The sequence below is a fragment of the Anopheles arabiensis genome, chromosome 3 (genome assembly GCF_016920715.1).
Source record: "Anopheles arabiensis isolate DONGOLA chromosome 3, AaraD3, whole genome shotgun sequence".
Lineage (NCBI taxonomy): Eukaryota > Metazoa > Arthropoda > Insecta > Diptera > Culicidae > Anopheles > Anopheles arabiensis.
The window spans coordinates 49,712,368-49,740,230 of record NC_053518.1 but is presented as its reverse complement, the minus strand read 5'-3'; the positions used below and the strand labels follow the sequence as shown (position 1 = coordinate 49,740,230).

Genomic DNA, 27,863 nt, shown 5'->3' with positions numbered 1-27,863 from the left:
AGGTATTAAAATTGATATTGCATAGGATTTGTTTCCCTAGTTTGATGGGTCCATGTATTCATTGCGCATGTCCTTTTGTAAGCCGCTTGCAGGTGGTTCGTCTCGTTTCCGTATCGGTTGCTAGCAAAAAGGACCGAGAGCAAATGGCTGTGGCTGTGCCAAGAGCTAGGGGAACATTTCGGTTCTAATTTTCCATTTTTCGTATCACGGTTTATTTTACACGGCAATCGGTTGCAAATATAAATGTATAAAATGCAAGTGTGTCGAGTGTAGCTTTGTGTGTACGATTGAACATGAACGCTGTTTCGGTTCAATGATGAAAATTTATTAGCCGAAAGATAGTGATCATAACACATATCAAGCAGTGATTAAAAATATCGAGCCCTTTAGCGTGCCTGGTGGTAGGTATTTATCAAGCTTGTACCATTCGAAGGGTAGAGAAAACCTCGTAACTCGTTCTAAATACATGTGGAATTGTGGAGCGCGGTTAATCTTTAGGGGTAAACTATTTATTTCTCACTTTTCTTGAGGTTGATGAAGAAAGTAAAATCGAACCTGATTTCGACCCCGTCGAGTGGAAATCTGTGTAAAATTGCCATGACGCGACTGTACAACAAATTGCTGCAATAGTATAGGAATGTTCAACGTTGATTCTTTTTGAGCAGGAAAAGCACAATGTTTTCACAATTGATGTTCATTTATCACAAGCGTTAACTAGCAGCATTAGCTGATGTGACTAGAGTGTGTGCCATTTTTTTGTCGGTGTGAAAAATACAAGTGTAAGTCATGGATCAGCATCAGTCCGTTGCCTTGAAGGAAACGTATACGCGTCCCGCTGGTGTAGAATCATCCAACACGCATCTTTTTCGTGCAAACCATACAAAACCGCCTGAAATACCTGTCCGTGTCGGTGCAGGGAGTGTTAAAGCACCAGAAATACCTCCAAAGAATCTCACGAAACGACCAACCACTATTGGAGCTCCCAGCAAGGATGAAAATATTCCTAGCGCTGGTTTCTCGCAACGTGTTGCACCAAACCGTGCGCCTCCCTTGCCGCAAAAGTTGGCAAACGCTGCGCAGGGTAGCATCAACAGCACTACAATTATTCAACCAGTGCCACAACCCGTTGGTTCTAGTGTGGGAGTGTCTGGAGGGATTGCTGTAACAACAACAACAGCAGCAGCAGCAGCAGCGGCATTGGTAGCTCCTATGCCAGCTAGGACTATTGATGCAATAAGCAAGGATCGTCCAGTTACTGCTAAGACGTCAAAACCTGCTAAGCTAGAAGATTATGGGTCGGAGGATGCTCTACGAGGCATTGAGAGCGGTTTGCGAAATGTTGAAAGAGCCATCAAAGAGCAAATGAGCTTACGGTCTTCTGTAGAGTTAGAGGAGCACCAAAATAACATCACGCATCAAGTGAAATATGGACGCTTGGATCTGATGGGCAAACATACAAATTCGATGGGATCAGCCACGTCTTTGGATAATCCGTTTGATGCCGCGCCAGCTTCTGCTCCCGGCATTGCACAAGGGTTTAAGTTTGATCGGTTCGATCAGAATTCCAAGCAAATCGGATTGGAGCGTGGTGTTAGCATGGAGAAATTGCGCTACGATGCTGGTGGATCAGGCTCATTTCACGATCATAGCTCGAATGGCACCGAACACGTCATGCCGCAAAGACCGATGGACCATCAGTTTCGGTCGCTGGATCGCCATCTGCCGCTCGAATTGCAGTACGGAAACAGCCAACAGCAGCGGCAACGTTCACAAGAAATGGAATTTATCAAACAACAACTACTTCCTGTTATTGCACGAAACAAAGAAACAAACAGCTTAAACCGTCAAATGGGACTTTCTAAGGACGATCTTCGAACAAGAAGACGCTCATCTCATGATGAGAGCCTTTTTTCGATGAACAATTCAGGTAAGTGTGGTGTAAAGTTTTAGTTTCAAAAGTTTAGTAAAATTTAAATCGCTTAACAGGATTTTGCGCCAAAGTCCATTTTATGTAATCTCAATGTTAAAAATGAAAAAGACCACCTAAGACATCTATCTCGGATTGATATTTATCCCATGTTATACAGATAGATGTGAATAGGTGATACACATAAATCATTTCAATTGAAACAACTTCCTTGATTTTTACTAGCTCCTCGAATGAAAGAGCAATGGGAGGATACAAACCAGTCGGTAATGCAACGCAAAACCCAACTAACGGCAATGCTTGGCGACTCTCAAAGGTAAGCAAATGTATCATTTATTTGAGGATTTAGTTGTAATAAGGGTTTCTCTCACTCGTTGCCATGTTTTTGATAACCCTTTAGATACGAAGCAAAGCGCCTGGAAATAGACGCTTGGTTAAGTAGGATGGAGACAATAACGGAACGGATGGGACCAGTAGCAACGACGGCCGACGTATTGGACATTCAACAAAAAGAGCAAAAGGTAATGTTTGCCAACTTAAATAAACGGAACCCGAACAGCTCGAAAGCGTTTAGGACCTAATCAGTTGAAATCGTAACGGGAACACATATTGCTTGTTTAGTCGTTTCATGCGGAGCTGCATAAATTTAATCATCAAATTGAGTTATTCAACCAACTGACCCAAAAGTTAATATCAGTCTACCAGTGTGACGATACATCGAGAATTAAGCGTATGACGGAATCAATCAACTTGAGGTGGGTAGCAGAATATCAGCAACGTGTGGTTAAAAGCATAAGAAATTTATAAAATCATACTTTTCCATGTATCTCATTTCTCATTAGGTACAATAACTTAAATAACTCCATCATATCAAGAGGAAAACAGCTTCATGCCGCCATCCATTCATTGCAAACATTTGATCGTACATTTGAACAGGTAGGACATCGTTTTAAAAATATTCACCTACTCGATATAGTTAGCATAGTGTTACTACCACGAATGGTGATATTGTTGAGGGATTCGGTAAAACAGCTGATACATATGCTACATAACTTTTATTCGACTAGTTTAAAAGATATGAGTATTACAATTTTAACATTTAAATCTAACTGGTTAAGATCCGTTTGGTGATCGTACTTTCCAGCCCAAATATCACTAATTTTCGTGTAATTTTGCAAGTAGGGGTGGTTTTAGTCACATAATTAATTATTTGATATGATGCTGATGGATAATAACAGTTTTAAACCTTTAAAATGGTTTTACCGTTCAATAAAAAGGGAAATTATTTGACATTTGATAATTGATGTGTCAAATCAGTACAATTTTCCCAAAGAACTGTAAAATTTAGAAAGAATTTAAATCTTTAATTGAACATTTTAACCATCCCCGTGGGCGGTCCCGTGGTACAGTCGTCAACTCGAACGACTCTATAACATGCCTGTCATGGGTACAATCCTAGAATGGACCGTCCCCGTATCAAGGTGTTGTATCGCTTACACCTTACTTTTTATTTTTAACTATCCGTACAATTACATTAATTCTTCACACTACCAGCAACGTCCGTACTCCGTCACGGTTCGTAGGAGAGGGCCTCGAACTTCCATCTCCTTGTACCCATTACTAAACGTGCCAATAATCGAGGGAAATTTTTACTTTTTTAAATTATAATTCACATACAAATTTTCAAAATGTTCCATACACTACACTCAGCATAGAATATTGCGTTGTTTAATACTATACACTTCAAGTCACAGCCTCGCAATCGATGATACTATTTCTACGCGTAGCCTTTTTTTGCGAAAGTCGCTAGCAAAACTTAGTACAAAAAATACAGTTTCGCTAGCGCCGATTTTTGTTTTCGCTAACGACTCCTTAAGGAATTTGAGGAGGATACGCCGCAGAAGGGGTTGAAGAGGGAAATGAGACTTCTTTCATGATTTGAATATGCAAATTAAAGAAAAGGTTTCTTAGAGTTGCAAAATCTGAATGCTTGTGTTATGTTTGGAACATTTGTACTTCATTTAAACACTTATTAAACATACAAAATAAATAATAAAACACTATTAACAATCACAATAAAACGTATACTGTACGGTGGCCGCGCACCAGCCGCACCGAGCGCCCCTGCCGAGAGCTCCTGCTCGATCGGCTCGCAAACACACTCTAATCGTGCAGCTCTCGGCACACACTAAGCCTTGCGCTGCTTAGTGTGTGCGACAGTGTGCGTGTACACTGTTGTCCTCCTGGACGTTGACCGTTGGCAGCGCAACTGCCACGGCAAGTCCAGGGGTCGGCACAGCTTGTTTATTCAATGTTCGGTCCGTTTTATACCCCCGGAATCCCATACAATTTTATGGTTGTTAGTGTATCCTTTCCGATGATAAATAGTACACTTACGCGTGAGTGTCGCATGTTAGTGTTTGTTACGCATTTTTATTCCTCTTTACATACAGCGTACCTGGTTTCTAGTTTAAGGTGATCGCACACCTCGCGAATTTTGCAGTTTGACACGTTCGTTACGGAATTAATAATCGTATACGTAATAACTATTGTAAGAAAGGTGTCGTATGTAAACAGTGTGACCGTGCGCTCAGATATCACGAGACAATTTCACGTCAAGAATCCTGAAAAAATAGCTAAAATCAACATGTTAGAAACTTTTCACACCAAAATGTATGTAGGGGAAAGCGGGCCAAAATAAGCATGTGGGGCAAAATGGGCACCCTCTATTTAAGCATTATTTCACTACAAAGATACTGTCCAATGCTCATAATGTATTCATTAGAGTGTTCTATGAATACCATGTATGTTTCATAATCCTTACATAACAAATAACCAAGAAAAATGCAAAATAAGATTTAGTGGCATATTTATGTAATTTTTGCCACTTCGAAAATAAGCTTAAACCAGTGTCAAGGGGATGTGCTGGAGTTTTACATGATATTTTTTTAAAAGATTTGATATTTCTATATAATCTGAGGAAAGCAAGGCGATTGAAGGCGTATTTTTTAAAATATAACAAAAAATACAAAAATGCTTCACGTGGGGCAAAATGGGTAGTTACGCTTGGGGCAAAATGGACAGATGCTTTTGACATATGGCGGTTGGTGAGGCTATGGTGTTGTATTTGTTGCCACAATAATGAGAACAGACACAGCTTCAAAATATTCGATTTTGTAGATTTAAACGTTTAAAAATGGTTTTAATTTTGATAGCATATTTTTGGAAGAATTTTAAGGGCTTTCCTGAACAGCAAAATAAAAGATAGAACAAAGATACATTTCACGAAACGTGTGCAAAAGCATAGACCGTTGCCTAAGCGCAGTTGTTATGGCCCATACTAGGCATGGGCAAAACGATTCTTTTCACCGAACGCGAACGAACTAGTTCGCTCACCAAAAAGAACCGAACGCGAACGACGATTCTTTCGTTCTTTGTTTCATGAGGTTTTTATTCACAAAGAACGCTCGTTATCTTTTGCATTTACCCACCATAGACGCATACTGTAGCCAAAGAAGTACTCATTCTGCGGTTGAAACCAATCATTTAAAAACATTAAACACTCGGCTGTCTGGTCAACACAATCCATCGCAAAACCGACCAAAAACTAGCATGTAAAAAACTAATACGAGCAAAAATGTCTCCTGCATATATTGTACCCCATGCCTTATACACACTGAAGGATTCTATTAAAAAAAACTACTTAAATATGGATCAACATGATGAGCGCAATCAATTCAGTTCAGTTCATTCGCGAACAATGACTAATCCGTTTGAACGGGCTCGATCTATTGAATTGTATAGGTATAATTTCCATACCAACAGAACACAGATCGAACACAAATGAGCCAGTTCGAACGCGTTCGATGAATTCAGTTGTGTAGGTACGATTTATACACCAACAGAACACAGATCGAACACTAACGGATCAGATCGAACGCGTTCGATGAATTCAGTTGTATAGGTACGATTTACACACCAACAGAACACAGATCGAACACCAGTTCGAACGCGTTCGATGAATTCAGTTGTGTAGGTACGATTTACATACCAACAGAACACAGATCGAACACTAATGGATCAGATCGAACGCGTTCGATGAATTCAGTTGTATAGGTACGATTTACATACTAACAGAACACAGATCGAACACCAGTTCGAACGCGTTCGATGAATTCAGTTGTGTAGGTACGATTTACATACCAACAGAACACAGATCGAACACCAGTTCGAACGCGTTCGATGAATTCAGTCGTATAGATACGATTTCCACACCAACAGCACACGTATCGAACACTGCTGGACAAATTCGACGGCGTTCGAGGAATTGAGTTGTATGGGTACGATTTCAACACCAACAGGGTACATTTTGATCTCTGACGACCCGTTCGCACGGTGCGAGAAAGAGCGAGAAAGCAATATGATTTTTCACGTTTTATTACCACATTTATGTGTGCCGTCGAACACTGAAAGGAACGTTCGAACGCGTTCGGTGTAGTCAGTTTCTTCCAAAAGTCCTGGTCGTTCTTTTTGTTAAGAACCTCGTTCGTTCGTGCACTTTACCGAACAGTTCGAACGGTGCGATTTTCGTTCATTTTATACATGCCTAGTCCATACCCAAGCGCCACAGATTAAGCTTAAACGACTGGAAAATTGAATATCCATAGAAAAAAAATGAAAGCTCCACAGCTACATTGGTTTGATCAATAGATGGCGTATTACAACTCATCATTATATTGCTATCCTTTTCTTACACTGTGTTTCGACAAGTTTCATCTTATCATGACCTATATAGCCTTCTAACTTTCTGAGCAAAAATCTATATGAATGGTCGTGTGGTCAGATACGTGGGTATCAACACCAACGACCATTACTCAAATCTCACTTGCTACAGTGATGGTGGTTTCCGTTGGGGTTTATTATTTAAACAATCGTATCGCCGTTCTAGTTCTAGCGATGCATAACTTCAATGCGAAACCATACAACAGTACAGAGGAAATGAGAAAGCTCTCCTCCAAGCGATGAAGCTCAGTTGGTTGGGGTATCCCACCAACAGATAGCGCCACCAGCTTTTTTGCTATTTTTAGAATGCATGAGTCGTTTCCCGCCTGCTAAACGAAGTCTTTCTATATTCCATTTAGGTAGAGTGCTTGAGTCGTTTAGAAGCCGTTTAGTGGTCGTTTAGTGGATTTGTGGCATTTGGGTATTGCCCCAGTGTTTTGACGTTTCACAGTTTACATACCTATTCTCATTTTTCCCTAGGGCTATGTCCATTTTGCCAGTGTGTCAAAATAGTTTCTCGTAAAACGTCAACATTGATTTTACAGTTTTTTTTATGTTTTAAGCTACTTTTATTCTAGGTGGCAATTTTAATCCATAGATAAATGGTGTAGGCATACAACAATGTAAGAATAATTATGTTTTGTGGCATATTCAAAGGAATTTTAAGTACACTGCTTAACATGCCCATTTTGCCCCGCTTTCCTCTACCTAACGGTTAAGGTGCGTTTGAACATATCAATTGTAATTTGGTGATGCCTATCTGAATTTCGTTCAATCGTAATAAAAATTGACTAGGTTTCCCCAAGGTTGGCCGGTCTTGTGGTACAGTGGTCAACTCGTATGACAAAAAACATGTCCCAAATGGACCGTGCCCCCATACGTAGGACTGACTATCGTGCTAAACCCGCTAACCAAATTCGAGCAGTCTGCGAGCTCGCATGAGGCCTCACACTCCATACAACTTCATAACCCCAGCGCCCTAACATTTAAGCAACTTGCGAGGGCAAGCAGATTTTTCGCCCATAATTTTAGCCCATAATATAATTATAGCACTAAAAAACAGTTATAATGGCGCAAATTATTGCCAGCTAAATTTTCAAAATTTGATATCAATTTCTGAAAAAATCACGAAAATTGATTTATAATATAATTTATAATTTCGAGCACGAAAAACTGTCCGAACCCCTCGAAATGATAAGGGGTAAATCAATAAGCCATTAGTAGTACAGGCAGGCCTTGACTGACAACGGTTGAAGTGCCATAGAAGAAGAAGAAGGTTTTACCAAAACTTAATATACATTTGAAAAAAATAAGAAATTTGTGATAAAATATATACTTTGACTTATTATCCGTGTTATTTGAGTATCCTGTCGAAGTCGAGTCCCGATGAGCTCGGGCACTCGACTGTATTTAGACTTTGTTGTTTTTGTATAGACTTCTCATCGAATATCATCGAATGTCATCGATTTTGGCTTCACGTTTCGCGGAACGACGCTATTCGGTGGAATGCCTAGTTGCAAGCAAGGTGTTATAAATGACAAGGTGAAGTTGTTCAGAGCAAAATGACATTTCTCGACTTGACATTTCTCTTCCGGGGGCTCCGGTATAAAAATCGGGGAGGGCTGGTGCGGGGTAATGAAATTTGTATGCAGAGATTGACAGATGTCCCCCACAATGTCGCCCAGCAAAAGCGGTAAAAATCAACCTTCTAAATACATTATCCTTGGTTGCAAGGTGACACTGAGCCGGTGCTTTGGCACCAGCCGAACATAACAACCGAAACGAACTAATGTATATTACAGACTGCATAATTGATATCCCAGATTGCAGATGCTATTAGCTTAAAAAATACTAATAAATACTAATTAATACTAAATGTTATAGATTTAATCTAAATTGTCTTCTTATTTTTTTTTTTCCCCAGTTCCTTGGTTGGCTGAGTGAAACTGAATCTTTATGTGAAAACACTGAAACCGAAGCAGAAAGGAATCCGCATTGCTTAAAGGTAATCATCAATAGAACGATATTATAAAATAAGTTTGAAGTTGTTCCTTCAAAACATAAATCCCGCTAAACATTGCGAGGGTTTCGAGTAACATCTCGAGGTCGCATGTAATTTCTTAAAATTTTTATTTTTTATTTTTAAAATTATAATCTTTGCTTTTTTTCGCCGCAATTATCATTCACTGCTCGCAAAACAAATTCGGGTAGTCCAAGGCCTTGCACTCCATACAACTTCATAGCCTCGCATTTAAGCAGCTTGTGAGGGCAAGCAGTTTTTTGGTCCATAGTTTCAGCAGTTATACAATGCAGTTAGCAATTATTGCACCTCGCAAACAGTTATGTCAGCAAACATTATAGTTTGTTAAAAATATGCTTTTTTCACATTTATTTTGCCATGACATGATTTATCCGTGGATTCGAAAATAGAGATTTTATGCCATTAACATTAATACTTGTTTTTACCATATGGATATCGCGACAAAAATTTAAACGAATGTTCTCCCATGGACAGGGATCCCAAAAATCAGATTAAATAACAAAATACACAGTTTTATTTACATATTTTAAAAGATTACAAGAAAAGAAGTGGTTTCATCCAGCCTACAGTGGATGGCAAAAATTGCACGAAAAAGATTCGCCGCTCGGCCTTAGGCCGCAAATATATGACCCGCGTTTATGCGCCCACGGAAACGCGTATAAGGCTGGAAATAGACGATTCGAGATCGTCGCAGTACCGCGAAAATCGCGTATGACTTGAGCTGTCAATTCTGTTATAAAATCCGACAGATAGGCGAGATAATCGCGGTTCGTTTATGGAACCATTCGAGGTCTGGTGATGATTGAACGTGTCAAAAAGAAATTTTTGTTTTATCAATTTGCGAGTAAAATTATTTATTTCACATAGTTTATGCAAAACGAAAAACAAATTTCGTGTATCTACTCGTTTTTTCATACAAATTCACCACAAACAGTAAAAACAATCGGTTCGCGCAACCGCGAAAATCTCAGAAATACTGAAGTTGGGTATCTCTGCGAAACAACAGGCGCGATCAGAGCATGTTCTACAATTCTTATAAACAAGGCCCGAATTTCGCGGTACCGCAACGATCTCGGTTCGTCTATTTCCAGCCTAATAATTCCGGCATACAAATGAAATGTCATTCTAACGTGCTACCGCGGAAACGCAGAGATGCTCATGCTGATACTCGATACTCTCAATTGACATTTTCGAGCACGAATAACCGGGAATTCGAGCAAAGTCCCTTAAACTGGAGTCTTAAACTTCCCTTAAACTGCACCAGTTCAGTTCAAGGAAATATTGAAAAAGTACTTTAAAATCAACTTTGATACGACTTTCTCGTTATTTTCTTCTAGATTCGCTCCGAAATGATGTTTTCTATCGTTACAGTTGGCCATGTAACCACTTTATACTTAAATAATATCCATTTTTTATAGACTAATTTCCTTGGCAACATTTCTGGATTTTCCTATTTATTTTAAAAACTGTGCTCATATCCACTCACAAAAACATTTGAATATTAAGTTGAAATTATTTTTTATCCGTTTTGGTGTGCAAACATGTTCAAAAATATTAATGCAAAAACATGAAACAAATCGATTTGTTTCTCTTGCTACAAAATTGTTCGTCCATACGATTTGGCAACAAATGTTCCCGCAATTTTCATAAACCCGGGCCTTACCCTACACCTGCACCTACAAAAGAAGAAGATGGTGCACCTACACATAATTCTAAACGTTTGTTCGAGTCTTATCTTGTTCGATAGGTGACAGAGCGCGGCCTTAGCTTAAGCATGATGAAATGCAATATGAAGCAGACCACAGTTAGACCACACCCTAATATGTCAAAAAAAATTGTGGTTTATGACAAGAGTGACCAGAAATACCGATTTATCTGTATTCCTACCAATTTTTTTATACGCCTACCGATTCACAGATGACCGCCCTAAAACTGCCGATTTTCCATTTATCCTACCGAAAATCACAGATATTTGATTTTTCAGTCGTTTAAGCTTAATCTGTGGCGCTTGGGATGCTATTTCAAGGATTGTTAACTACATTTGTTACTTAACGCGCTGATGCACGTTTGTTTGTCTGGCACTTTTTATCCGTTAAAATTTAATGTTCATAATAAGTAGAAAATGTCAGTTGCGTGAATTCCGAAAATTTCTCGTCAAAGAAAGTCATTTAAATTTGAATTTGAATCTCGCTGTCCGCGGTTTAAGCTCACCTGACAGAAAAAGAGAATTAAATTTTCAGGCGAGGGGAAGGTAGAAACACACGGTGGGGGTTCGGCCCAAGATCGGATCCGAAGTCCGTTGTTTTGGGCTGATAATTAATGAATGGCGGATGGAGCGCTACCACAGGGAGAATGCGCTCTCTTGCTCATTATTCTTCTTCATTTGGCACAACAGTCGCTGCCGGTCAAGGCCTGCCTGTACCCACTAGTGAAGTGGGCTTGGCTTTCAGTGACTTATTGGTACCATAGCAGGATATTCAGTCCTACCTATGGGGGGTCGGTCTATTCGGGGCTTAAACCCAAGACGGGCATGTTATTAAGTCGTTCGAGTTGACGACTGTACCACCAGACCGGCGCTCTCTTGCATGCCTTTAAAATACACGAGGCGCTCTCACTGAAAAGAACGCTCGCTCGCGCTGTTTCATTGTATTTTCCTCATACCCCTTCCTTTCCGTTTCTTCCTGAACAAGCTGCACTAGTGCGAGCGAGACACCGATACCACAATGCCGCTGCGAGAAAATCAAACTGAGCGCGCAGGCTGAAAGTGAACGCACACATTCACACATGTGTAATTGTGTGAGTGCAAAAACTGTGTGGAAACTAAAACACGCTCGCGGCTCTGCGTAATTCCGTGTATTTCCAACCGTCTCCCCCTGCTTCTACATGCCCCTCGTCTGAAAGTCGCACACTTTTTCATTCTCTTTGCTCGTAGGATAATCATTAAAATAATTGATTAAATTTAAATTGTTGCGTTCTGAACAGTGCTCCTGCCGAAATCTGCCAAAATAATCTGGCCACACTGGTCCGCAGGTCAGGCGAGCTTTTTGGCGGCCACCGTCGCAAAACCGTCGCAAAACGTTAAAACCGGCGTCGCATGTACTGCAAACCGACGTCGCCAGCGAGCGAAACTCGCAACGATTTCGAGGCGCTGGCGACGGTCGTTTTTGACGTTTTGCGACGGTTGTTGACCTTTCGAGCGAGCATTCGCCCTGCGGGCCAGTGTGACCAGATTATATTGGCAGATTTCGGCAGGAGCACTGTTGAGAACGCAACCATTTAACCGTCTTGTGTACGACCAAAAAACTTTACGTAATCGTACTACCGCCTACCCGGGTAGGCCATACAATTTGTATGGAAGAATGATGTTTTTTGTGATTAAAAGAGTATATCTTTTGAATTTGTTGTTTGATTTGAATTAAAACTGTCTTATAGATTCATAATTTGAGCCGGTCTCGTAGTACAGTCGTCAACTCGTACGACTTAACAACATGCCCGTCATGGGTTCGATCCCCAAATAGACCGTGCCGCCATACGTAGGATTGACTATCCTGCTATGGGGGGAAATCAATTAGTCACTGAAAGCCAAAGCCCACTAGTGTTACAGGCAGGCCTTGACCGACAACGGTTGTTGAGCCAAAGAAGAAGAAGAAGATAGGTTCATAATAATGTTTTATAACATATCGTTGTAAAATTAGAATTTTAAAAATCCTATCAATATTTTTTTTAATCAAAAATGTGCAGTAAGGCACGTGTCTGTGCTCCATCGCATGCGATTTTATCGCACGTGCTGTCAAACGCTTTTTTGTATAATATTGCGATTATTGGGATGATTTTAATAATAAAACGATTATGAAAAATTAAGTTGAGATTGTTCCTACAAAACACCAAACATTTAGTTTGACAGATAAAATCGGATGCGGCGTCCGACGAAATCAAAATTTTTGATTCCGTCGTACGACGAAATCGCACGTCCGACGTTATCTGTCAAATCTCATATCAAATTTTGACAGGCCTTCCGATAAAATCGCATCCGATGGAGCACAGACACGAGCCTAACTCCAACACCCCAACCGGCCTTGCCGCATGTTTTAAGTGGATGAATACCCAAGTGCCACAAATCCACTAAACGACCACTAAACGGCTTCTAAACGACTCAAGTTCTCTACCTAAACGGAATATAGAAAGACTTCGTTTAGCAGACGGCAAACGACTCATGCATTCTAAAAATAGCGAAAAAGCTGGTGGCGCTCTCTGTTGGTGGGATACCCCAACCAGTTGAGCTTCATTCGCTTGGAGGAGAGCTTTCTCATTTCCTCTGTACTGTTGTATGGTTTCGCATTGAAGTTATGCATCGCTAGAACTAGAACGGCGATACGATTGTTTAAATACTAAACTCCAACGGAAACCACCAGCACTGAAGCAAGTGAGATTTGAATAATGGTCATTGGTGTTGATACCCACGTATCTGACCACACGACCATTCATATAGATTTTTGCTCTGAAAGTTAGGAGGCTATATAGGTCATGATAAGATGAAACTTGTCGAAATACATTGCAAGAAAAGGATAGCAATATAATGATGAGTTGTAATACGCCATCTATGGATCAAACCAATGTAGCTGTGGAGCTTTCATTTTTTTTCTATGGATATTCAATTTTCCAGTCGTTTAAGCTTAATCTGTGGCGCTTGGGTAGTCTTTTTCTAAGTTTTACTTACGTTTCTTTCAAAAGTTACATACATTTTTCGATTGTTTTGCTTGTTGTATAAACATATATGTTGACGATCTATAAAATATACTCATCTCTGTTGTGTACAGAAACAGTGCAGTGTAACCGCGACTCGATGCTGTCGTGGAACTGACAGCATCCGACGTCCGAATGGCCGTTAAGGGCTTCGGGAGCGATCGGGCTACCGAGGGTTCGCACTCGATCATAGGCTGCGACCCGACACACACAACAGTCTTGTAGCATATACAGTGGAACGTCGATTATCCGGGCAGCTCGGGACTGGGCGTTTGCCGGTTAATCGATTTGTGCGGATAATGGTCTAAGAAATGTCAAATTCATAATTCACCTTGAATCAATCGATAAATCGTTAGTAGAATATTATTTTAATCAATAACTAAAGGTTGTTGTTCATGAACAACTGTTCATGAACAAAAATAAATTTCGAAAACACCACTAGACACTACAGAGCTGCACAAAAAACTGGTTGCCCACTTGACTATCGCAGCAAATGTTCACTGTACGTTTGAACAGCTGTCACATTTATGCGCACGGTTAAGGCGGCGCTCTAGCAGCAATCGCACACAACATCCGACTCGAACAAACCCATATAATCATATGGAGGTGCACTGTCAGACACAAACAAACAAACAAGACAAACATGTCAAATCCCATACATTTTTCATGTTGGATGTCGTGTTCGATTGGTGCTAGAGCGCCGGGTAAGCCGCCCGCCGGTTAATTCGCCCCCGGATAATCGACGTTCTACTGTATATTATTTATATTAGAATATAGTGATTGATACAGAAGAGCCGCGTGTGTCCTTTAGTATCCTCAATTGTGCACCAGTCCGAAACACAAAAATCTGTTTTATTAAAAACTGGCTCCGACCGGCTCCAGACAACTTCGGAACCTCCTCCACTCCAATCCAACGGAGCCGGCTCTGCACCCACGGCTCCGAAGCTGACTCCGCTCCAGCTGCTCCGGAGCCGGCTCCGCACCAACTACTCCACGTTCACGGCTCCGGAGCCGGTTTTTACAGATTGCACCAAAATAATCATTTTAAATATATTTTAAAACAGGAATATCCATAATTAGCTGAGTAAATAATGTTGAAAGGAATCTATAAAAAAATCGATAAGTTTTGAACATTGTTCAACAATCACACAATCACATCGGGTGTTATATTCTACACTTGCGAGATGATAGATTCGTTTTATACGCTATCATACAATGCCGTCTCTATTTGTTGTGGGCAGCCGTGCCGACCCCTGGACTTGCCGTGGCAGTTGCGCTGCCAACGGTCAACGTCCAGGGGGACTACAGTGTGTCACGCACACTGTCGCACACACTAACCAGCGCAAGGCTTAGTGTGTGCCGAGCGCACAGTTAGAGTGTGTTTGCGAGCCGATCGAGCAGGAGCTCTCGGCAGGGGCGCTCGGTGCGGCTGGTGCGCGGCCACCGCACTTGTTATTTTAAAGTGTATTGTGTATTGTGTATCTTATTTATTTTGTATGTTGTATGAGTGTAATAAAATATTTAAGTACAAAAGTTCTAAACATAAAACTATTGAAACGTTAGTCCAGAGCCGTTGGTCCGGAGTCGTTGATTCATCGCCGGCTCTGGAGCCATTGATTCGCCGCCGGCTCCGGGCTGTTGGTACGGAGCCGGCTCCGGAGCTGTTGGTGCGGATCCGGCTTTGGAGCTGTTGGTGTAGATCTGGCTCTGGAGTCGTGGGTGCCATTGGTGCACTCTAAAACACCCATTCCTATTCGGCAGTAACACTATGACAAAAGTATGAATGTATGTGTTAACTTTCAGCCAATTATATTTCGTTTGCCTGTAGTGGTTGGTATCATTTTAAAAGAGATGATTTCAGTGTTAATTTCAAAATATTGTTACACATCATGCAATAAAATTTAACTGTACACAACTGTAATACAACATTTGAAAGAAAAGAAAAAGACATAAGCATCCACTTAAAACATGCGGCAAGGCCGGTTGGGGTGTTGGAGTTACTGCACATTTTTGATTAAAAAAAATATTGATAGGATTTTTAAAATTCGAATTTTACAACGATATGTTATAAAACATTATTATGAACCTATAAGACAGTTTTCATCCAAATCTTACTACAAATTCAAAAGATATACTTTTTTAATCACAAAAAACATCATTCTTCCATACAAATTGTATGGCCTACCCGTGTAGGCGGTTGTACGATTACGTAAAGTTTTTTGGTCGTACACAAGACGGTTAAATGGTTGCGTTCTCAACAGTGCTCCAGGGCAAAAGCTCACTCGAAAGGTCAACAACCGTCGCAAAACGTCAAAAACGACCGTCGCCAGCGCCTCGAAATCGTTGCGAGTTTCGCTCGCTGGCGACGTCGGTTTGCAGTACATGCGACGCCGGTTTTGACGTTTTGCGACGGTTTTGCGACGGTGGGCGCCAAAAAGCTCGCCTGCCCTGTGGGCAAAGTGACCAGAAATGCCGATGTATATATATTTTTGGGTTTGAAGGAAAAAATCGCAATTTTTTGTAATCATTGATCGATGAAACTCAGCCAAACAACCAAATCAATCTAAACAATCAAATTACAACACGTACGATAAAATCGTATCCAATGGAGCACTGCAGTGGCCCTAAGCGGTCGCGTGGAGCCCCAAGAAAAAGAACTTGCCACCACTGAGAAAAAAGAATGAGCATCTTAGTTATTCTTTGGTTTAGAATTCCTAGTACCATTTTCAGATCAACACTTCAGAAAGACCTTCATTTGTGTAACCGCTGAACCAAATCTAATCCATATCCTAAGTAAAGGATGCATATTCTTTTGATATGGAACATTAATTTTGCGCATTAGTGCCCCCCCCCCATCCCCCCCCCCCCATCACGCTTAACACTTCTTTCAACTCGAGTTTCGAGTTTTAACCTACCGAAAACTACCGATGAAATTTTGATGCGCCTACCGAAAACCGCCAAAATAATCTGGCCACACTGTACATGGGAACCAACCGAACACTCATAAGCCTTGCACAGCATCTTGTCAACAAAACGGGAGCAAAATTCAGAAAAATATATTTTTTATCCAGTGTCTGGAGCAATAATTTAATTTCGTAAACTGAACATCATTAGTCGACGAATTGTTTACATTAACATAACAAAATAACGACCACTACGGGTGAAGATCGTGCAGTATAAGCGAATAGACATAGAGACTTGAAGTGGGTGTTGGTGCTATTTGCATATCATTTCACCCACAGGGTTTAGCTCGTGCTTAAGTTTGTAGAACATGCTCATGCGCAGAGTCGTCTATTGTCGATCTTTTTGCAACTTTTAATAATTCTAGGTGTACGTGCGGTGACGGTCGTGAATGGTATTTCTTTCCCAAATAGGAAATGGTACCGTGAATCAACACAATTTTGTGCTGACTTCCGATTTTAATAATGTTTTTGCTCTCTATTTTTGCCTGCGCAGGATTTGCAATCTGAAATCGACGCAAACCGCAAGGTTTATGAAGGATTGGATAATACTGGACGTAAATTGCTGCGCTCACTAACTTCCCAGGAAGATGCAGTGATGTTGCAGCACAAGCTAGATGAAATGAATCAACGCTGGAATCATCTGAACTCGCGCAGTGCTGCCATCAGAAATCGGCTGGAATCTAACTCTGATCACTGGAATGCTTTATTACTTTCGTCGCGCGAGCTTACCGAATGGGTAATTCGAAAAAATACCGAACTGACCTCAATCGGTTTTGGCTCGATCAATGGAGACTCCAACAGTTTACAAATGCAGCTGGATGAACACAAAGCATTTCGCCGGCAGCTTGACGATAAGCGGTCAATCATTGAAAACAATCTAATGAATGGAAGGCAATACATATCCAATGAATCACCACTCTCTGATGCCAGCGATTCCGAAGGTTCATGCCGAACGAATTGAGAATCAAATTAAGACGATGATTAACCTTTCGTTTTCTTGCATTTCACAGCGATTGACGAAACAATGTATATTTCTACGGAAGAGCAAAATCGTATCCTCAGCCGAAGCATACGCAGAGAGGTCAACAAACTGTCGGAACAGTGGAGTTTGTTGATTGAAAGGTGTGATAAATGGAAGCATCGTCTGGATGAAAATATAACGGTAAGCAGTTGAAAAGCCGCTGCCGGCTATAATATATGTATTTTGAATATGTATGTATATATATTTATTTATTTTATTTTTGCACAGAAAATGCGCCAGTTCCAAAAAATCTTGGAAGATCTAAGTTCGCGAGTAGCATCAGCCGAGACAATTACACATTCATGGACGACCCCAGCTCCTGGATCAGACACAACAGAAGAAATGCAACATTTGCAGCGCTTGAAAGACAAACTTACAACAGCAAATGCACTACTGGATGACTGCAACGAGCAGCAGAATTTTTTCTCGTCTTGTCGAGTAATTGTTCCGAGCCCTTATTTGGCAAAACTAGAGGACATTAACACACGGTAGTATATATTAGATACAAGGTATCCTGTCACTATATTTATTATTCGTCTTTGTTGTCTCTCGTACAGTATGAAGCTTTTGCACATTGCTGTGGAAGAGCGATTCAAGGTACTGCAGCAAAGTATGCAAACAACTGCCGAAGATGGTATAGTTGGGATCCACCATGAGGAGGGTGGCAAATTTTCAAAACCTCTTCACATTGCCGCCGGAAGTTCGACTGTTCCAAACTTAGAGAAAAGTGTCCAAATACCATGGGAACGTGCAGTGACACCTGCTAATGTGCCTTATTATATCAAGTAAGTTTTGGATTGTTTTATCATGCAGCCATTGCCCTTACTAATTGTACAATATTCTATCACAGTCATGAACGCGAAAGCACACATTGGGATCATCCAGAAATGATAGAACTAATGAAATCACTGGCTGATTTGAATGAAGTCCGTTTTTCAGCATACCGTACTGCTTTGAAGCTCCGTACTGTGCAGAAAAAGCTAGGTATTAAAACACAAAAGATTAATTTTTATATGTGAATTTATTCAATTGATTTAATTAAATATTAATTTACATATTTTTGTTCTAGCGTTTGACCGTTTGAATATGAGTGTAGCGATTGAAATATTTGACCGATATGGCTTACGTGCACAAAATGACAAGCTAATTGATATTCCCGATATGACAACGATTTTAAATTCATTGTACACAACGCTTGAACCCATCGATCGAGCAGTAATGCTTGATTTAGCTATCAATTGGGTTCTCAATGTGTATGATTCACAGCGTACGGGACAAATAAGGGTGCTCAGTTTCAAGGTAAGATAAGCATAAATAACCTAAAATCGTAATTAAACTTCCAAGGTACATGCCAGATCCATATAAATGCTTTTGTTTGGACATTAATCAACCATTTGTACATTTCTATTTGTTATGTAGGTGGGTTTGATTTTACTGTGCCGTGGCCATCTGGAGGAAAAATACCGTTACCTTTTCCGATTGATTGCTGACCTGGAAAAAAAGGTAGACCAACGAAAAATGGGGCTGCTGTTGCACGATTGTATACAAGTGCCCCGCCAGTTGGGAGAAGTTGCTGCGTTTGGTGGATCAAATATTGAACCTTCAGTTCGATCGTGCTTCGAACTCGCTGGAGGCGTTAATCAAAATGGAGAGCTGACGGAGACAGCCATTGAGGCGCAGCATTTCCTTAGTTGGCTACAACATGAACCGCAAAGCATTGTATGGCTTCCTGTACTTCATAGACTTGTTGCAGCTGAAACTGCAAAACATCAAGCAAAATGTAACATATGCAAGGAGTACCCAATTGAAGGCTTTCGGTACCGCTGCTTGAAATGTTTCAATTTCGATATGTGCCAAAAGTGTTTCTTCACTGGTCGCAGCACAAAGAACCATAAGCTCAGTCATCCTATGCATGAATACTGCACCACGGTAAGTTAAAAATCTCTTAAAAATATGCTGTGTGTTCCATGCAGATCAAGATTAACTTGCGGGTTCTTGCAATTTGCTGATATTGAATGTGTATTACGAACTTTTGCAGGCTACATCAACAGAAGACGTTAGAGATTTCACAAGAGCATTAAGGAACAAATTTAAGAGTCGAAAGTATTTTAAGAAACACCCCCGCGTGGGTTACCTTCCCGTTCAAAGTGTTTTAGAAGGAGACGCTTTGGAAAGTCCTATACCCAGCCCGCAGCACGGAACGCATACACTACAAAATGATATGCACTCCCGTCTGGAAATGTACGCTTCTCGATTAGCGCAAGTTGAGTGTGGAACTAGATCAAATTCTACACCGGATAGTGATGATGAGCACCAACTGATTGCGCAGTATTGTCAAGCATTACCCGCTGCAAATGCTGTTGGAAACAGTACGGGAAGCGGTGGGCCGAAGTCTCCCGTTCAAGTGATGGCTGCAATGGAAGCGGAACAGCGCGAAGAGTTAGAAACCATGATAAAGGAGCTGGAAGAAGAAAATGCGAATTTGCAAGCGGAGTATGAGAAACTTAAGGCAAAGAAAACAAGCACACCCATCACTACACCGGACGAAGGATATAAAACTCCAACATCGACATCTAATGCCATTGTCTCATCTGTGACCACATCATCATCTGGAGGATCGGTAAATAATATTATAAATAACCCTAAAATTAATGAAAGGATGTCGAATGAAATGCATTTGTTACTCCATAACGTCGTTTAGGACATGGTTACCGAGGCCAAACTACTCCGACAACACAAAGGACGATTAGAAGCAAGGATGCAAATATTAGAAGACCACAATAAACAGTTGGAGGCACAGTTACAACGTCTTCGACAATTGCTGCATGAGGTATTAATTAGATTTACTTTTCATGCAATTTTAAATTGTCTTTTAAAACATTTACATTCCGAATTTAACAATATGTTTGTTTTACATTTATTATACGTTAGCCAACAATTCCTAAACCACAAACGCTGCAAACTCGGTCCGTCACAGCATCACAATTGAATACCGATTCGCCGGCCAAAATGCAACACAATGGACATTATGATCATAAGATGTGTTAGTAATGTGTTGTGGTTAATAATATAATGATTGAAACCAGTTTACAGCTGACTGTAATTCTTTTGTTTGCAGCTTCGGAATCCTCTCAAAAACCAGCTTCATTTTATGGCGCCGTCGGAGGAGGCAGCGTAAACGGATTCTTGTCAATGGCAGGCGAAGAAATGAGGCAACGTGAGCAATACAGTGTGGATGCATTTGATAAGACGGGTGCTGGAGTAGCTGCTGTCACCAATGCTTTTGCCGCCAATAAACCTGCTGGATCTAATGGAGGTGGCGTTGGTATTGGGAGTAGTGGTGCAAATAGTAATATCATGTCATCCGAATATACTATGGATGAGCGACCACCTCCGCCACCCCATTCAAGTTTGTTGCACATGGCCGGTAAGTGTACAATTACAAGTTAGAAATGGCAACAATAATCAAATCATAACAACAATAATAATAATAACAATAATACTAATGTTTTCCTAACGCTTTCTAACCTACTAACTACCACATTTTTCTGTGTGGTCTGTTTGTTGTTTTTTTCATGCTACATTACGTATTGACCTTATAACATATCGGGTTTTGGCTTCTCATATAATGCAATAATATGCTTGGAACCGATCCCGTCGCCGTGACACCATAATACCTGCAGGAAGAATACAGTAAATAAAATTATTTATCTTATTCTATGTTATACTTCTCGCATAGTCGCAGTTATTAAAATTAATTGCGTAGACTATTTGAAAAATTTTGATTTCTCGCTTCTTGAATATAAATTTAGTTAACAATATTGTAATAATTTGTTATATTATCTTCTTTTGTGTTGTTTCACCCCTCATCAGACGACCTCAATAAAGCTGTGGAGGAATTGGTGCACATCATGACGACGGAGTCAAAAGATGATTTGCAAAACGATAGCACAAACGTTGGACTGCAATAAACAATAAGGTAGTAGTGGTAGTGCGTATCGCTAAAAGATAGCTAATTAACCCGATTGTCTAATTCGATCGATATCCTATTGGGAAACATAGTCATGCATATCCTTTACGTATCATGAAATAATTACAGGCTTTTGAATTGAATAGCTAACATCTAGTAACAAACAGGCATCATTTGGAAACACACACGTTGCTCCAATTGCCGATTTCACACTCGATAGCGAAGTTCGTGTTTCACAAATATTTATATTATTATTATTAGTTATTGATCCAAGTATGATATCCATCATTGGTACGGACATTATCTATTATACAAAGATATATCCTATATACGAAAAATATGCATACATGCAAATAATTTTAACAAAGCCACATAGCTTACCTTCAGCTAAATAACCATTCATATCATATGATGCATAATGTTAACTATCGTAAAAAGGCAAAAAGGTTACGCGCAACAACTGACGATACGTTTTTCATTCATTTAATTTGTGCTGCGTTTCCTCTGCTTAGTTTAGCAAGTTTAACAAAGCGACTTTTTAAAGTATGTTTCGTAACATGTTATATATCTTGTATGCTCTTGTATGAAAAGTGTAGTAAATCATACTTTCCTGTTGGTTTTGTTGCAATCATTGCTATTAAAGTGTTATTTTCATCAGATGATAAAAAAATGTGAATTATATTGAATAATTTTAATTTTTTTTATAAAGATTTCCATAAATAGATTTCAAAAGATGGCATTCTATGTAATAAAAGAAGGCAAAATAGAAACACCAAAAAAAATTGCAACTTATCAGCGCGTAACATTTATTTTGCGTGGTGATTTTAATTAGTAATATTAAATTATTCGTCGAAAAAAATGTTTGTTTATTGTGAAGACAAGTAAACATCGTTCTAAAAAAGTATTAACAAAAATGCAATACATTTCGCACATAATGATTCAACATCGAACAGTTTAAAATGTATCGTTGTGTAGAGGTGACCATGATAAGAAAATGCAAATAAGTCGACAAAAAAATGAATGTATTCCGATAATGAAAATTCAACATTCAACTCTGTTCAACGAATTTTGTGCTTTGTCGTTTGTTTAGCGACATACCATACATATCAAAGACACAATAACAACTGGAAAATAGCGTAACAATCTGATCGATTAAAAGTGGATATTAACTTGAAGAATAAAAAAAAACAGGATAATAAAATGATTAAACCAAAACAAATGGTGTCAATCGCATTAAGTTTACGGAAAGGCAAATTGAAAACGTCATACATTTCACATAAGTCGAATCCAAAATGAAATAAGAAGGATCGTTTAGTTATATGTCGTACTACCATACAAAAGACACTTTACTAACCTTTATATAGACATATCTTCCATTTTTTTACAAACCGGATACTACAACTCCATAAATTCTCGACATTAGTGAAACATATTAACAAACCTGTAATGCCATCTTTCTATGTAGACGCATTGTTATTAAAACATCCAAACTAAGCAGTAGTTAAATATTCTTATGACATTAACAAAAACAAAACAAAAAAACATTACCTTCGCATTACCTGTACTATTGCACTCCGGCAAATAACATTTTCTAAAACAAGTTTGACCCCATTCCCATAAGTATTCAGCGGTATTTGAAATTATCGTCAATATGTGCGAGTGCGAGTGCAATTCCTAAGCAATTGTTTGAAGAGGGCCCAAGGAAAACTCTATACCTATTACACATAAACGAAACGAACATGACAGGGAAACAACAATGATAATAGTCGTCAGTATAATAAATGCTTTGATCGCAATGTCTTACATCTCATGTTGTATTATCCACAGCAAACATAACATATTCAGCAACACTAGTAGATGAAGAATGTTTTAACCCCCGGTGCGTGCACTTCAACTACGCTTTACTTAATTTGAAGCGAAAATCCCATAGGATAAGTGCACCATTGATTGTAAACCAACGGATGTAGATTGATGCTCAATCTCAAAGGAAAATTATTGCTGGATAAAAACACAACATTATGGCATGTTTAAATTGCTTACAAATGTACTAAGAATAGAAGCTGTGCGACGGTATACAACTAATCATCCATGCAAGATAGTAGTAGTTGTTGCATACAAAGGAATACAGAAACAAAACTCAATAAACAAACAATGATAGAACAAAACAGTTTAACATTTTCATCATTTATAAAATAAAACAAAGGCATTAAAACGCGGTTCAACACAATCAATTGACACAAGATACCGGTTTAGATATATTTTCTTTTGTATGCTGAGCATAGCATGTTTCGCATGTTGCGTGTTGTGGTTTGTTCTTCGTGTTTGCTGGTATAGGTTGTATATGCTTTTATCTCAACAGCAAACTACTCCACTGCGTCAAGTACTTGTTTCCATCCCCTGGATATAATCAATGATTGTTACATTTTACATACACCATATCAGTTTGATTTTGTGTTGATTTAGGACGAATGGTGGTGGTGGTGGTGGTGGCATCAACGATACAGCTGTATTTCGCTTGCAAGTGAGTAAACTATAAATGTGGTTTACATTATGGTGTGAGAGTGTGGTTTTGTGTGAACTACTGCAGAAAATGAACGTGGATGAAGAGGTGTTCAATGCTGAGCTGGTGTATAATTTATAGAGGCAATACATTCTCCAAAAATCAGTTCTCCATAACAGTAGCAGTCAGTTGCTAGTGTATAGAGTGGGAGGGAAGAGGGGGGGGGGTAAGGTTTCTAAAAATTTGATATGTCTTCTGGTTTTGCTTTAAACATTAGTTTATCCATGAATTGTCTTCCGCGTTGTCTCTGAATGCAAAATTTGAAGTAATCCTTTGTCCCTGTTTTTTCTCTCTATTTGCTTACAATGCAATGCATGGCGACACCACGACACTAATCGCCATCTCTCTTAACCTACTGGTTATAACGCCAGTCTATAGTCTTTGCATTACACGATACATAAGGTACATCCCTCCTTCGGTATCATCATTCGGTTGATATGTTTTGATTTTTGTATGTGTGGGTGTGTGCATTTTTTTGTAAGAGCATGGTACGATAAGGTAATTTGCACACGAACACACGCTAGTGTGTGATCATTTCGAAATCGTGTATACGTGTATAATGTATAAGCATGCATGGGGGCACTATAAATATAATGATATGTATTTATGTTTCTGTACTCTTAATTTCACTTCTGATCTGATCGATTTCATCTCATCTTAGGAATTTCTACTGTTCTTATCTCTTTATAACACGTTCGACACATTCGAGTAGCTCGAGATGCACATGTGCAATCAAAAATAACACTAAACTAAATAACTAAACTTTATGAATGACAGTATTTCTTAAAGAAGCTAATGGACGTGAATTGATTCCGTTGGTTACCAATGCTAGAGTTTTTTTTTAAATTTTTTTTTGTTTTTTTTTGTGCTACTGACATTAACAACCTTCTTAGATGGTTGCTTCCTTCCGTAGTTTCATTTCCTCTTTTAGAAGATTCGCTGCATCGTGATGCAATCTGTTCGTTAGCTTTACTTGCTGTACTCAACAACAATATATGCTTCATTGAAGCGAAAATCGTATCGAAGTAGAGGCTTGGGTGACGATCATGCAGGTTTGGATCATGATTTGTGTCAGGATTTTTCAATTGGCTTAAATGCTGCTCATGCAAAGAATAATTGATTTTCTATGTTAATATTTCCTTTCCAGCGAGCAGTCATCCATAATTGATATTTGTCTCATTCGCCAAACTCCATATCGTTACGGCAGGCTCTACTTCTTTTCTTCTCACGGAAGTCTAACGAAACATGTTCCTGATGATATAATAAAGTAAAATAACTTTTTTTTCTTATGGTCGTCAAGATTCACTGGTAACATACGGCATATGCCTCACTGACTGGTAACAGTGAATGATAGAATTATGGTTTCTTAATAGCTGAAACCTTCCGGTGAGCCTAAATAAGAATAAATCTGCGGTGTTAATGGTAGTAAATAATAGAAGCTACTTCTATACGGCAGCTCAGACGATACTCAGTCTAGGAAGCCAGTGTTGACGAGTTTCTCTAGGAAAAACTTTACGTCACCCAGCTCTGAATCTTTGATACCGATCGATTTTAACATGCCCAAATCGCCGTTCTCCACTGCCATGAAAACTGATCGTAAATGCTCGAGGTCAGACCTGCAAACATCAGCAACAAATGCGTGGATTAATGCAATGACACATGGGTACTACACACATCACTCTAAAGGCCAGGAGATTTCATCTTTGACGAAGTTTTAGAATAAGAGATTAATGGGAAACTAGAGGTCACCTACGACATTGAGACGTTATTAAGTGATATGAAATTATTACGATTTTGAAAGTCGCTTGAAGGGCAAGTGTTGTATTGAGATTTTAAAACGAAAGGGTGCGAATACGAATATTTTACAATCTTTACTTGATCAATGAAAAATGGTTGCCAATGGTGCCTTAATGAACAAATTGTACATTACTTCGTTTGTAATCGATGATTTGGGTATAGTAAATTTATAAAAAAGTGGTTACATGCAACATAAAAAACAAAAAAAGAAAAATTTTACTCATGCTTTTGCATGTCTATTCAACTCAAATAAATATTTGTTTGGAGGTTTGTAGAAGATACGTACGTAAAGCATCGTATATCAATTCATACTCATGTAATCAACGTCATATTCATTCGAGTTCTTGAAGAATTTAAGTTACTCACCGCATCAAATGAAGAGCGGCTCCAAAATCTTCGATGGTTTGCGATTCACTGAGAGCAATGGCCACTTTTTCCACACCACCAAGTGGTGCCAGTGCGTCACGCGCTTTACTGCCGAATAATTTTTCCAGATAGTTAGGACCGTGTGATGCCAGCAAGCTTTGTAAGAATGATGCTGTTTCCTCAACTGGTGGACGCTTTGCTGTAAACGGTGCTCAGAATTAATACATGTCACACAACGACGTCATAGAAAATGCTGTAGGTGTAGTAGTAGTAGACCAGCCTTGCTTACCTGCTGTACAAAGACGCATATCTTCGTCATACCCATCGGAGCAATCGGGCGCACCGTCGCACAGGTACTGTATGGAAATACAATTTCCATCGCCCGGGCACTTGAACGGCTCGTATGGATGGCAAGCCTCTGCCGCAGGAATGAAAAAAAAACATAACAAATTGCACATAATCAATCGTTCCAGCCAACATTTGACACTTTAGCGAAATGGTAGACGCCCTTTTTTTCATTATGATTCATACTTACCATTGCGCTTAGAAACAGCTGGCATATGCCCGTAGAGTCTACTTAGATCGATTCCCAAAATCGCCAACGGGAAGGACACAAAAAATATGTTTCCAAACCACAACCAGTTTGTAGGAGCCATGATTAATATGGGAATCTCTGGCAAGCAGAAGTTGTCCCAAGGATTTGTATTTAAATTGCAGTATGTTCTGTCGCAGTGTAATAGTATCTTTTCGTTGCGCACAAACACTTCCCACACAGCACTGTAGAAACTGTAGCCCACAGTAGGGCAGACAGGTCGGATGGATTACTTTTTAAAGCCCACAATATCTGGAAATGGTAACCTTGCTTTCTTTGTGGGTCGTTGCTACGCGTAAAGCAATGAGATACTACGCAAAGTTTTAACTAAACATCTAAACTATTTTAACAGCCTCCAATCACAACGGGCAACGAAAGCACTGTAACACTGTAAACTATTCGTTGAACGGAGGATGCTCGTTCTCCGTCCGTTTGCCGAATGGTAGCCGTTCGTGTCATGTGCCGATGTTAATGTGACTACGCGAAGCTAGAACATTCTTGCAATGGAAAAGGAAAATGTCAATGGAAAAACCCCACGATAAACGAATGGCACGAGGGTACGCCAACGCGCTACTAACTCCGAAGTTGTCGTACTTGCTTTGCCCTGTGCTATACGAAAACGAAGCAACTAGACGTGTTTGCTTGGAGCTCCTGCAATGTTATTCCAATAACTGTGATGTTTTATAATTGGATTTTTTTTGTTTTAGTTAAATAATGAAACATTTTTGTATTGTTTTTTGGGATTTTATATCAAACTAGGAAATCTAATTCCGACTTTTCAATGAAAAAAGCTATGTGTTAAAGGTCGTCATGAAGGAGAATATAACTTGCTTAATTGAAGGAGAGCTTTGAATGGGTAGCATGAGAAGAGGTAAGTTGTGGAGGCAGCAAATGCTTTTTTGCCAGCAATTGCGCTTGCGCCTTATTGTTTGAATGAAAAGTTCGGGCACACTTTCTCTTAAACGGCTGCTACACGACAGTGCGACAATCGCTTTTCCAAAAATTGCATGCAATATGCAAAGAAAAAAAATTAAAAATCTTTCACTTCAAGTTTTGCATGTGATTTTCGAACAAATGCGATTGTCGCGATATTATGTAGAA

At 39.5% G+C, this 27,863-nt stretch overlaps 2 protein-coding genes across 9 annotated transcripts; one reads left to right on the top strand and one right to left on the bottom strand.

Annotated features, from left to right (window-relative positions):
* Positions 1–70: 70 nt before the first annotated feature.
* Positions 71–23,614, top strand: LOC120904735 (dystrophin). 7 transcript variants are annotated; one of them, XM_040314990.1, is made up of 20 exons: positions 72–401; positions 531–1,927; positions 2,153–2,243; positions 2,328–2,448; positions 2,549–2,682; positions 2,770–2,863; positions 8,634–8,714; positions 16,950–17,397; positions 17,467–17,618; positions 17,706–17,965; positions 18,035–18,262; positions 18,328–18,461; positions 18,547–18,776; positions 18,897–19,406; positions 19,516–20,097; positions 20,179–20,307; positions 20,409–20,520; positions 20,596–20,904; positions 21,161–21,170; positions 21,351–23,243. In XM_040314990.1, the coding sequence occupies exons 2-20, from the start codon at positions 787–789 to the stop codon at positions 21,361–21,363; spliced, it is 4,779 nt and encodes a 1,592-aa protein (XP_040170924.1). In that variant the 5' UTR covers positions 72–401; positions 531–786; the 3' UTR covers positions 21,364–23,243. The 7 variants fall into 7 exon arrangements, with proteins under 7 accessions (XP_040170922.1, XP_040170921.1, XP_040170920.1 ...); XM_040314988.1 differs by lacking the exons at positions 21,161–21,170; positions 21,351–23,243 and adding an exon at positions 23,275–23,614 and having other exon boundaries at positions 71–401; positions 709–1,927; XM_040314987.1 differs by lacking the exons at positions 21,161–21,170; positions 21,351–23,243 and adding an exon at positions 23,275–23,614 and having other exon boundaries at positions 71–401; positions 666–1,927.
* A 64-nt stretch (positions 23,615–23,678) lies between these two features.
* Positions 23,679–27,571, bottom strand: LOC120904737 (IDLSRF-like peptide). Of its 2 annotated transcripts, XM_040314996.1 has the most exons (5): positions 27,357–27,571; positions 26,706–27,259; positions 26,460–26,588; positions 26,171–26,369; positions 23,679–25,623 (listed from the first exon to the last, which is right to left on the bottom strand). In XM_040314996.1, exons 2-5 carry the CDS (start codon positions 26,824–26,826, stop codon positions 25,476–25,478), a joined length of 597 nt encoding a protein of 198 aa, XP_040170930.1. In that variant the 5' UTR covers positions 26,827–27,259; positions 27,357–27,571; the 3' UTR covers positions 23,679–25,475. The 2 variants fall into 2 exon arrangements, with proteins under 2 accessions (XP_040170930.1, XP_040170929.1); XM_040314995.1 differs by having other exon boundaries at positions 26,706–27,571.
* Positions 27,572–27,863: the final 292 nt, after the last annotated feature.

Bases quoted from the DNA above. Each gene is read 5' to 3' on its own strand.
- LOC120904735 (XM_040314988.1), top strand. From the start codon at position 787: ATGGATCAGCATCAGTCCGTTGCCTTGAAGGAAACGTATACGCGTCCC. The intron at 2,449-2,548 runs GTAATGTTTGCC...TTGCTTGTTTAG, and splicing joins TTCAACAAAAAGAGCAAAAG to TCGTTTCATGCGGAGCTGCA. The intron at 17,966-18,034 runs GTAGTATATATT...TCTCTCGTACAG, and splicing joins CTAGAGGACATTAACACACG to TATGAAGCTTTTGCACATTG.
- LOC120904737 (XM_040314995.1), bottom strand. From the start codon at position 26,826: ATGGCTCCTACAAACTGGTTGTGGTTTGGAAACATATTTTTTGTGTCC. The intron at 26,370-26,459 runs GTAAGCAAGGCT...CACCGTTTACAG, and splicing joins TATGCGTCTTTGTACAGCAG to CAAAGCGTCCACCAGTTGAG. The intron at 25,624-26,170 runs GTGAGTAACTTA...TGATGTTTGCAG, and splicing joins GCCGCTCTTCATTTGATGCG to GTCTGACCTCGAGCATTTAC.